This window comes from Bombus huntii, chromosome 15 (assembly GCF_024542735.1).
Source record: "Bombus huntii isolate Logan2020A chromosome 15, iyBomHunt1.1, whole genome shotgun sequence".
NCBI classification, from domain to species: Eukaryota; Metazoa; Arthropoda; class Insecta; order Hymenoptera; family Apidae; genus Bombus; species Bombus huntii.
Window position 1 is genome coordinate 4,067,148 of NC_066252.1, and position 12,800 is coordinate 4,079,947.

General features: G+C 45.6%; 1 protein-coding gene across 4 annotated transcripts in view; it reads right to left on the minus strand.

Moving 5' to 3' along the window:
* Window positions 1-12,800, minus strand: part of LOC126873686 (probable JmjC domain-containing histone demethylation protein 2C) — a 230,421-nt gene that overhangs the window by 160,116 nt on the left and 57,505 nt on the right. For all 4 annotated transcript variants that reach the window (XM_050634785.1, XM_050634786.1, XM_050634788.1 and 1 more), the window contains exon 7: window positions 2,067-2,166. In XM_050634785.1, the coding sequence (XP_050490742.1) occupies window positions 2,067-2,166 (100 nt within the window). The remainder of the gene's footprint in view (window positions 1-2,066; window positions 2,167-12,800) is intronic.

Below are 12,800 nucleotides of genomic sequence, written 5' to 3' on the forward strand. Positions count from 1 at the left end.
AGCAGCGAATTAATCGACTAGAGTAAAACTGATTGCCGAATCGCCTCGAGTGGCCAATGGCCGATATGATTTTGGCGTGGAATAATTGGCGAATTAATGAAATAATTTTGTCAATTAAGGAACTATCGGACGAGAACGGGTCTGGAAATAAAATTTGCGAATGGCAGGCTTGCCAAAGCATGCCAAGAATAGTTTCTCTCTGTCGAATCACGCGGTCTTTCGTTAATTTCCTAGAGCAAATGCCATTGCGGAGAACCAACTGTCGCCGATGAATATGCCGGCTCCGTAATTGAAGCGCAATGCAACGTAGAAAATCGGATTATAGCTGAAATTTCTCTCCGCGAATGTGACTTGCTCGTTAAAATTTGACATTTCCAATACGGGGCAGCGTCTCAATTATTCAGGCGTTCGCCGAACGACCGAGAATTCGAAAGTAAATACTCCGGTATTTAAGCATAAATCGAGTTTAATTCATTGGCAACGTCTAAAATTAGTCAGATATTTAGAAATTGAAATGATTCGATGCGTGATTGGATTTCTCCGGGCAGATAAAATTAATTTGCCAGAGTCAGAATATACGGGCAACCAGATTGATTTCAACTCTACTTTCTGCCAATTTCTCGATTTCATTTCAATAATTACCCGATTGATGTTCCATTCTCATCCAGGAATTTTATTTAAAAAATCATTGGAATCCTGAAAAAAAGCTACGCTATCGAAAAGCTATGGTAAAATTTCTACGAAAAATTACAATCGTCGTTACATCGTTGCGACCAATCCGATAGCTCTGACGTTGAGTGTTCGTTTTCGGACAAAGCTTGAAAATCCCGCAGTTCCATCAACATCAGCACCCTCTTTCGCTTCAGAGTCAGCACTTCCTTCCTGCGTGAAATCCCTCGTACGAGCTACGATTCTTTCCATCTCCCCCCGCCCCTTAAAACCAGAAGAGATTCAACCAGACCAGGCAACGAGTCTTTTGTTTGTGGACCGGTTCTTCTTGGTTCTTCGAATCATTTATTCCCCTTGGCGCGCCTCCCTGCCTACCCAGATATCTTTTCCATCCTTCCCACCCAAGCTTTCTTTTTTACCCCTCTTCTTCCGCTCCGCCCTTAACTTCTTCTTTCCCTTTCACAGTCTGCTCTTTTTCTATACCTTGTCCTCTACAGCGCAGTCTCTGTCCCTAGAGAGACGATGCACTTTAAGGCGGCCCTAATTCCACATGGGTTCGCCTCTCTCTCTCTCTCTCTCTTTTTATCCTTTTCTCACACTGGTTTAATCAATGAGCCCAATGCTCGATCCTATCGTCGGAAACCTTCTTGTCCGACCTTTGAGTGGCTCGCTCGGTCGTGCCCTATTAAGTACGACCCTATCCGACCTCCCTTCATCAACCGTAGGATAGATATAGCCCACGCGTTAGAACGAGGTTTTGCTCTATTATTCTCCTCTCGTACTGATTGTTCGCAGATGAAATATTTGCCTGGCGATGAAATATTTGCCTTTTCTCCGGTCGCCAAAGCTGAGTTATTGCGTGGTACATCACGTTGGAATTTTTATATGGCGACTCGAGTCCAACGAGGAAGTTAGACTCTTTTTTAATATAAATATGAAAGGGTTGACAGCTTGGGCGATAGTATAGAAAAATTGTGCAAATTATAACTAATTTGGGGCGCCTTGCATCGAATTCGGTATACAGTAAAACCTCCGTATTCGCGGTTTTACCTACCCCAAGTTCAGAATTAGTTTCACCGATTTAAGCCGTGGTTCTGAAAAATTGAACGGAAAGCTTCCAATCGAGAATTCTCAATCCTGAAAATTATATGAGCGCTGCAGAAAAGCCAGCATCGCCGGTAGCAAATGATTCTTCTAACGAGAAACTATTTTATCATCGGATATTTTCATCAGTATTTTTCACCGATTGATGAATTAAATTCTGCCGTAGATATATAGACTACGTGATCTATGTTCGCGAATATGGAGATTTCACTGTACTTGTAACAACTAACGCAGATGCAGATAGATAATTAGAGCTACACCTGCGTATACGACAATGTAATTAGCGTTCTTACCTTTTTCCAGATGCTGCGAGATTGGGCTCTGTATCCTAGGAGTAGTTTGCAGTTGTGCGGCGTTTCCTGGACGTCCTCGGGGTCTTCTTCCAGGTCGCGGCTGAAATACAAGCGAAATAGATTTGCTTTTGCCAGGCAGTTTCTAAAATAACGCTAAAAACGAAAGTACGGTTCGAGAACACTTGACTTCTTTACTACGTCTGTATTTCCCTACGGATGTATGATAGTAACGTCAGTCTGGCCCCTTTGTTGTCACTCGTAAAGTCACGCGACGGCACTCGAAGGCTAACTTGGACAGGGTTGCGAATAAACGGGGTGCAGGCGGTCCGCGTCTTTGTTCAACTGGCGCATTTATTACCGTAGATAAACGCGACAGCGTGGACGGCACTAGAGATAAACGCCGCCACGCCGTTCCGTATACTGGGTGATCCGGGTAGAATGCAAATAGATGCACATAGGTTAATTTTATTATTAAAACACCATAGACCTTTACGCGTTTACGGGAAATTTACAAATGGACAGTATTATAAGATGGTTCAAACAATTACGAAATTTTCAAAGTGCGATATTTATTACTTATTATAAATAATAAGAAATATTGTTTAATCTGTAAAACAAACGTCTATCTACAGTATTCACGAAACTATGAACTCGCATAAACGTACGCAGACTAATTTTCGTCGAACAAACGTGAATATTTATAGAAGAAATTTTGATTGTTCGGGGCACCCTGTACAGCACCGGAATATCAAACTACTCGAAAGTCATTGTAATTATTTCGAATAAAATCTCGACGCTCGCGTAGCGTGAACTTTGGTATTATTTTCGCCAAACAATGGTAAAGATTCGTGAATTTATAGAAGTCTCGTTTGTTTGGGTCACGCTATACAATGGCGGTGTAAAGGGGCCACCGGGTACGCTGCGCGAAGAAGGAAACACGAAAGAAGGCGAGACGTAGGCGAATTTACGAGCGTGGAAAGGATACGCGGCTGGATTATCGGTCGGTGAATATTCTTGAGGAACAAGCTGCAAGAGTGGTGGAGACGCCTCGAGAGAAATTAAAAGCCAGTATCGGTCATGAATATACGAAAAGGTGATGGGGAATTGCCTCCGAAGAGATACTCCCGATAAGACGCTCTGAACAGCGAATAAACTAAGCGGAGTTTCGAACGACGTGCATTCTGTCGAATTCCATCGAAAGTTATCCATCGATCTGATACGAGTTTAAACGTTCGAAGAGCATTCGTAGTTCCGCGAAATTCACCAGTTTCCCAATTTCACCATCATTCGACCATCTCGCTAACATCGATTATGCTGTTTCACAATTTCCAGTAAAACGTAAATCTAAATATGCAACGTGTTTGAACGCTTTTACGACCAACTGTATATTTCAGCAACATGCTCGCAAACACACGACAAACGGGTAAAAAAATATTCGCGAGTACCAGAAAGGACGTGCCTTATAATCCTTTTTTCTGGCGCAACTCGGTCCCTCTGGTAACGCGGTTGAAAAAGTGAGAGGACAGGTCGCGACCTCCTCTAGTCTGAGTGCCAGAAAAGAAGACTCCAGCCTGTTTTATTGTGAATCGAGGTTAAAGTCTCTGGCACGGGACCAGGCATTTCACCTAGGCCGTCGCATTCCGCCGGATGCACATGGCCACGCACATTATGTGGCCCTTATGTAGTCTCGTGTGTATGTATGTACCTTCCTCACATACCGACCGCTTCCCCTTATGTAGCCACGGCCGGCTGATCTACAACTCGTGTACACACAGGCAAGCATTAAAAGGGGAGGCGGTCGTCTACACGGGGGAAGCTCATGAAATAAATAGTTTGCGCCGTCGCTCCGGGCTTTGTGTCGCTGTTGCAGCGCCAGTGGCGTAGCTTCGGCTTCCTTCGATATCCGCACCAGGAATGCGGAATAAGTGGGCCGACCGAGGAATCTCGCACGACCGAATTATTAATGTTTCGTCGCGGCGAGACTCGTTAGAAATACGCCCACCGAAGATCGTATCGACTCGCTCGTTACTCGCACGCGAGCAACCTAATCGATTCCACCGACGAAGCCGACGAATATCCATCAGAGTCTGTATCACTGGACTAGGAGCATGATTTACACGTAGCCTTTAGCATGGGACGCTCGAGTGTTTAATTACGATTTACCTGTTATCACGATGATAGTGAAAATACAAGTAACCGTATTCGGATAGCAGCGAATAACCAAAGTTTTCTTCCGATAAATAAATTTCCATGATACGTAGAAGCTTGGCGTTGAAATTTCTCGTAAAAGCGATCGTCTACAAAATTTAAAAGACGGTGAAGAGCGTTCGTGGATACGTTTAGATATCCGATAACGATAAACGTATGGTAGGAACATCGCGCAATTACTGTAACAGGGTCGTGTAGTGGTCGAAGGATATGCAGTCTGGGCAGAGCGTTACGGTCGCCTCACGGATGATCCCATAATGCCATTAACGCACCGAGCAACCTCCGCTGTTGCTAGTGATATCGTTGCCGCAGGCGGATATAAGCGGATAGCACCTTTTTCCGGCATATGCTAATCTAATTAATGGCGACACGGAAAGTCGAAGCTGTGTGTGCGATGATCGGACGTACGTATGTGCGCGTGTGCACGGGAACAGTCTGGCGCTGCTTAAGTGGTTACCTATGTAACTGGAAAAGATCAGCGCGCAAATATGCATTGGCGTAGCCAGCCGAGAATATCGACCCTACTAACGAATAGTACGGACCAGCTTCGATAACGTAAGAGTTGAATTTGCGAGAAAAGACTTTTACGATCTACACCGAACATCTTTCATTTTGTTCATGAATTTCTACGAAAACTCAAACTCGGAGAACGATCCAACGTTCGTATTTCAGTTTTGCATCGTTTCGCGATACACCAAGACTATAGCCAAACTTTTGATCGATAACGTATGCAGACACGAAGGGTGGCGCGATAAAGCTAGCCAGCTCGCTTGTTTACCGATTTTTACCGCCTACTATCGTGGCCAACCGGTTCTCTGGATACCGGTTGCTCTTTCCTGCCTGTAAACTGGTCCACCCATGCTGTCGACCCCCCTTCGTTCGCGGTATATTCGCCATTTTATCCTATCCAGAAATCTCGATCAATTTCCTCGCCTTTTTTCATCTTTTCCTCGCACTTTTCTTCGTTACCCTTGCGCACGATTCACCAAAAATGTGTTCTCTTACTACCGTCTATGTTTCGCCTTTCTGCGAGATAGCTGGCCGGTTCATTGGAAGGTACCAAAGACATCGAACCAATCTAAAACGGTGGTAGATACGGAATATGAAAGACAGTCGCCATTGAAGAAAGCATTATGCGATCGTGAACGAATTCGCGTAACAGGGCGTATCGTTTACGCGACTTTGACATGCGACAGCAACCGCCGTAAGAGAGATACGGTCGACGTGACTCGTTTTATCTATGCGCATACTTGACTCACATACAAGTCAAGTATCTCGGCGAGGTATTGACAGTCAGGAGGGATCCGTCTGTTCGATTCGCGTACCTTGACGAGTGATAAGTGACAACGACTGATAACAGCCGCGTATTCACGTCCATTAGCACACCGCTATCCGAGCCTTGCTCGATTGGATCGTTGAGAAATTTGGTTCGCTCAAAGTTTCCAGACGAACGAGCAACGTGCGAATATTTGCTCGCTAATTCCTCGGATATTTCCCCTCTGCTTCGATCTATTCGTTCAGCCATTTAGTCGATCGATTGACCTCTGACTTGGCGGATAGTCTAACTTCTCATAAATTCACCCTCAGAGACAAATTTTACGCTTATGAATAATTGTCGGGCAGCCGATGTCTGAAAGAGGAATCTGGGAATACGACTGTCAGATATGCAATAGCGGCCGATTAAATATGACTGAACGTTGCTATTCGTAGCAAAGCGGAGTGATTTCGAGAGACGACAAAACAGGAGTCATCTTCGATTCGCAAGTTGGAAACGATCGTTAATTCAGGATTTTTCGCTGAAATAATAATAAATAATAAAGTTACACGCTACCTACCGATGAAACAGTAATCTTTTTGCCTTTTCGAAAGATTGCGCTCACAACTAAATTTTGGACGAATCTATTGATAAATATTTTATACCTCTGTTGCTCCTTTTGATAAGAATCTATAACCAACTTACACGACGACCATGAAAGAAAAATATGAAGAAGTGATATTTTTGCGTTTTACGGGAAAGCAATATTCAACCTTAAAATACCGACGATCGATTCTACTTAAACAAAATTCCCTTCCTATTTGATCTTGCGGCTAAACATATTTCATTGAATATTTCAGAAATATCGATCGTCGTAATATCCAAGTTAGAGCCACGGTTGTTTTTCTTTTTACAAAATATGGTGGCTTGATTATCTATTTTTAAGATCTGCAATTTAAAATCTAGAAGCTTGTTTCCTCGTCGTTGGCCCGGGACTCTTGAAAAATACGAGCTGAACAGTATAAAAAACACACATAGAAAAAAAAGAGAAAAAGAATGAGAAGAGGAGAGAAGAAAAAAGCTAATTCAGCAAGTGCTGGCGAAAAAGTTACGTTTCACGGCGGTTCTTTGAAAAGTGGTAGCGCGGTTAAATCGAGCCACCCTGTATACGCATTCATGCATAGTACACGCGTTCCCGTCGTTCGCAAAGAGTCGCAGACGCGTTTATGTAGACATTCGTACATATGTACGAGTATCTACGTATGCGCGCGGCGCTCGTCTCTCGGCACATGGCCGATGTTCTATATATAAGCGCGTTTCTATGTAAGCGGTGTGTGTAACGCCAACGGACCGGCAGATATTCCGATCGATCGTACCGGGTTATCTGACTGCCAACGAGAATTCATTTTCCCTTCCATTCGTCTCTCTTTCTCTGCAGGCTCGCTCGTCCACCCATACACCCACCCTTTTCCCTCCTGCCACCGTCTCTTGCTTTTCTTCCTTCTCTTGCCGTATCCGCGCTCCTCTTTGCTCGCTCTGTTTCACTCTCTTTTCTACACGCGTACATAAAGGATCTCGCGTACATCATCGCTCAAAAGTTTCTACACGCGTGAATAAGGGAAAGGGCTCTCGAATTTTTCCCTCAGATCGATCCTATTTCGCTCTGTATATCTCCTTTCAATTAGAGCCTCTTTGTCGCCGAATCTCTTTCGTGTCAGGTTTGTGGTTAGGACATTTTGATTAGGACTTTTATGTAGGTACATGTGTGTCATATCGAACATTTTTTCATTCCTTTCACCAACTACTATCCGTTTTATATCTTTGCACCCGTTCGGTTAATTAACTTTCACAAGCTACAATGCTGCGCGTTAACAAATAATTTTACAGTACTTGTCCGTTTATTATCAAATTTTCTGATTTCTAATAGTGCACTCTGAAGTTGGCGCTGTAAACATAACCGAAAAGAATTCGCCTCGTACCCAGTGGACGTGTTAATTCAACCTGATAAAAGATAACCTCACTTCGAATAATTATCGTAAATAGGGCTTGCAAAAGGATTAGTCAACAAGCATTTGCGCAATTCTGTTCGAATCGATGCGAAAACGTCGTTCTTGAACGACATCGGTTTCCATGAGTTTTACCAGCTTATAAGTTCGCATACATTATCCAAAGGCACGCTAAGTGTCTGCCGTATCTCAAGTACACAGTCGACAGAATTTCAAAGTCGTTCCTTTCGAAAGTTACGAGAAAAGTGTCTATACTTTCTTCTAAGAGTATTTCCTCGCCATATAAACGAAAGGAAGTTTCGATAGCTAACGATTTGCTCTCTCCTGGTTGAGCTTTGCGTTCTGTCACTTACCGGACACGTTAATCACGTTATGCGTGTACGCGCAAATAAAAGAAGAATTGGACGAAAAAACGTAGGGAGCAATAATCGAATTCGCCGAGAGTCAAGGACCTTTATTCTTTCTCGCGTATATTTTCGGTGCCTTCTGAAAAATTGAACGTCCGCGTCGTTGTTTATCCTCCTAAATTTAATGGCGTTAAAACAAATAGATACAGGGGATTAAAATTCAAAGCGATTGAGATCGGACGCGATTTAACGAGAACAGCAGTTTCCGGAGAATTCGAGGCACAAAGCTGTAAATTCGAACTGGTGACCATCTACACTCTGCTTTGAAGGAAACGCACGAGCGACAAATTACGAATTTACGTTGTTTAATATCCGCGACGTGTATGGAATCGAACGTTGCAAACTACCTTTTGATATTCCTGATACAACGAAGTTTATCGCGACGAAACTCGATTTATAGTTACGGCAAACGTACTATAACGCGTACAGCTATAATGGAAATTTCGAAGATGAAAAATGGAAGGTTTGCGTGAAACGCTCCGACTGTTGGGCTAACACGTATAATGCTGTAGAATCACTGAATCACGTTCTATTTTCTTCGCGGGTTGATAAGGAAATCGCATTAACTCCGCCATTAAAGGCGGAGGTGGCAATCAGAGTGGATCTTTAGCGATGGAACACTTACGTCTCGTGGCGCTGGAGCCGTGGAATTGAAACCAGTTCGAGCCGGTCACCGTGCTGCACGTTTATCCATGAAAAATGGCCGTCCGTTGCGTTTGACTTTCACTTTACTTGACACAGCACACAATCATTCATCGAGCGCCGGGGTTAGAATTAAAAATCGCGCGTCACGCGCCACGAGAAACCGATATACATGTATCGTATACGTGCATATACATATACATATATATCTATATACATATATACGTATATATACACCACCGGCTGTATCACGATTCTAAACGTTAAAATCCTGCACGCTCAAAATGCGACGTGTATCTTCACTGTGACGATCATTCCCTCGGTTCACTCGGCCTTCGAAGCGGCTACTTGTCGACATCGATCGAATCGATTCTGGTTACGAGCCTCACATATCGATAGGATCTCTCAATCCGTTTGGCTGCGATGCGACGACACTGTGATACTTCGCGAGAGAGGATCGAAATATTCTCGAAATATTTGACGATTCCGCGCGACGCGTTTAGCTCTGGGATGCTCGGAAGATCGAGCTCGAAATAATTGGTAAATTCCGTTTAAAACGTTCGGACGGCGTATCGTAGTCGGTTAGAAACGCGGCGGCATCGTTAGGGAGCACTGCGTCTGGGAATGTTGCCAATTCGAGGCGCATTTCACTCGCAACTCGCATCTATCGCGTAAATCACAATTTCTTTCACGCGCGTCTCCGCGAACGGATTTATCGCGATTCGAAAGCACATATACATTACACACCACCGTTTTCGAACACGAGCCGAATAACTTTGAATTCCAGAGAATAACGTGAGAGCATCCGCGTCAAATATGGCTGGTTCTTGTCTCGTAGACGCGCTTCAAACAACACAACTGTGTCAAACTCGACAAGGGAAGAGCGGCCGGCAGTCAAGTTAAACCGGGATGATCAAACAAAATCCTCGTCTCCGATAAACTTCAGCCCCCGCCCATCATTCGTCCAACGAACCGGGAGCCGGTGGAATTTTCATCCGACTCTAGACACGACGTTCGCGTGCCAAGGACGCGTAGCAAACTTCACGGCAAGGCGATCGCGAATCGCGACACCGCGTCAATCGTTGATCTTCTTCCCGAACCAGAGGGCTCCGACGGTCTTTCGCAGTATCCTTCCTTTCCTCTCTTTCTCTCACTCTCTCTCTCTCTCTATCTATCTATCTATCTATCTCTATCTAATTATCAATCTATTCCTGGATGCAATTCTCTCGATCGGTTTTCTCCTGTGGTTTATTGCGCACCCTCCTCGTGTTTCCGAATCAGCGATTAACAAACACTTCCTATTTCCGGCTGAATCATAGTCGGGAACCAGGGAAAAAGCACGGAACCAACGGATAAAGCGCCGGCACGAAAGCGTCACTACCCGTACGCGCCGATACGACACGACGGCAATAATAGAAAATCTTTGGGGTGGGATAAGCCGCGAGGGTGGGGGCACGTTCACCCTCGAGACGACGACGGCAAGTCGACAAGTGTAGAGACAAAAGCGCGCAGACGATCAGACACGAACTGCGATACGCGCGGCCCGCAGTGCTGCCGTCTACTGGTGCTCCGCGAGCTTCGTGGAATCCTCTCTCCCCCACTACGCGTTTCTGCCCACGGCTCCGACGCCCGCTCCCGCTCACTGTCTCCGCTCCCGGCCTACGACACACCGACGCCCGATCACCCGATCCGCCGCCACTCCCTCCTCGCGTTCCCTTGCTTTCCTTGCCGGACCACCTTTCCCCTCTTTCCCCTCTTTACCGTTTCACTCTCCCGGTCCAACCTTCCGATCCTACTACCTCCTCCCTCGCCGCCCTTCTCTCCCTTATCCGTTCCATCCCGTTCCGTTCCATTCCGTTCCGTTGCTACGACCCCCATCTCGAGACCCTAGGCAACGAGCAGCCGCCTTCGAAAACCGGGAGCGTCACGCGACCGACGATAATATTGCGAACGTGGCTCGTTGATGCATACCCGATAAACTCTCGGCCTTTTCCTCTTCCTCTTTTCTCGGTCTCCTATCTTCTATTATAGCTTTCTCTTTCCACCAGCCCAGTTTCAGCCTCCTATAACCAAGCGTACAGTCTCTCCGATTTCTGGCTTTACGAGAGACGTTCGGTAAATGAATTTCAAGCGTATGTATCAGCTTTTAGAGACTCGAATTACCTCGGCATAAAGCAGAGCGATCGTTATGTCATGAAACTTTGGATCGAACAGCAAACCATTTGACAGTACAATTTCCCGTAGCGAGGAAACGCATCGTCACGATCGTTTGCATAATGCCTCGCTCGCAATCGAATTGGTCGGAAGATTTATCGAGCCCTGGCGCGTTCCTCGCTCGAGAAACGACGCCACAAGGAAAGAGAGAAAAGCCAGGGGAATCTTTTGTGCTTGGCTCGGCGCGATCTCACGGATCGGCGGTATCTAGAGCAAGTTCGCATCGGTCGGGCTCCAACGAGTGCGTCTCGTGTCGGGTCTATGCTGTGTGAGAGTATCTCCGCTAATTTCACTATACCGTGTACGTGAACAGAAGCCGAGATTGTACGCGGAAACCCATTGTGACTTGGCCAACCGTGAACGAAATGGCTACCTTTACGCTTTGCTGGTTACGGCTACGCGGAATTTATTGGCAATCGATAGGGTTCAGGAGCGTGTGTCCTGCTCTTTTCGCCAAATCCTCGATCATTCCGAGTATCTAAATTTCTTTGGCTCGAATTCTGCATTTCAAATGTATGTATATACGTCTTATACTCTCTCTCTCTCTCTCTCTCTCTCTCTCTCCCTCTCTCTTTCTCTCTCATTCCTTCTTTCTCTGTCGGTGGACTCGATTCCATTCGATTGATAAAACTTCGGGTTCCAAGTGTATAAATAAAACGACGCGTTGAACGATCGGCCGTGCACGAGGATAGACCGCTATGCATAGACGATGAAACGCGGAAGGTAGGGCGAACAAGTCACGGAGCGTGGCGGCTTTATTTATGAGGCTTACAAAGTATCGATCCGGCACGTCATTCGGGAGTAGTTCGGCCAGCCGGGAACTTTGTTGTTGGGAACTGAAAGTTTCTAAGCGGGGAAAACTCCAGCACAAACAGGTGGAACGGGCGATGAAGGCCTTCTGGCGCCAGCCAATGCTACCTACGTACTTGCCTGTGTATGAGTGCACGTTACCCACACAGCGAGCCTAGGCTGCTGTACGAGGCACATCGATGTGGAACGTGCACGTGCGATTGAACCCTCTGCGCGTTAACAATATTGAGAGAGTCGGCGCGAGGGAGGGGCCACAAACAACCCTCCGCCACGAGAGATTCAAGGAGAAATTGCCAGGGTCAACTCCATCTATCGCGAGATGCTGCGGAATAAATGATCCTAAGCCCTACGATACCGGCCTCCGCTCTTTGCAAATAACTCTTACCGGAAGGGGAGGAACGTCGTTTCCGTACCGATCAGTCGTGCAATATAGTATAAGGATTTCGTTCGAGTAAAATATCCAGTGACGATTTATGACCGAAATTCCAGAGATCTATTTATTCGCGTCGAATCAAAGACGCCATTTCGTTTAATGGAAAACTGTTCATTAGGGACGCGTGAAAAATGATAAGCTTTCGGGAACGTAAATATAATCGTTGGATAATTCACGGGGCGCGGAAACGAAATTCTCTGAAATACTTCAAGCTGAATAATTTGTTCGCGAACGCGTACCCGTGGTAGAGAGCAAGGGAGAGAGAAAGTGCGGTCGAATGCGGTATCGCAATTAATTTACGTGCTATTTTCTAACGAGCATTTCCGACCGATGCCTCTTTTTTTCGCTTCTACATCGGCAAATTTAACGAATTCCATTTCTCCTTTTCTCTATTTCCTCTTCTTCTTTTTCTTTTTTTTCTCATTTTCTCTTTTTTTTTTTTTTCGTCAGCGTAATAATTCGATCTTTGCAGAGGTCAGTCGACTTTTCGCCCAGGAGCCTGGCGATTAAACTTTCATGAAACTTCCGATGCAAATTTAATTACCGCGAAATTGAGTCGCGCACAAAAGAAGCGAAGCGACGTGGAGCGTTTGATCGAATCGAGGAATTCCAGGACGAGAGGAGCGCGACATATGCACATATTCGATTTCGCTTGGAAACGATAATCCACTGACTCGTTTAAAAATGTCGGCCGTTTCGTCCTCGGATCGGACGAATCGATACACGATCCACCACCGAATTCGCTCTCGCCGGTAACGC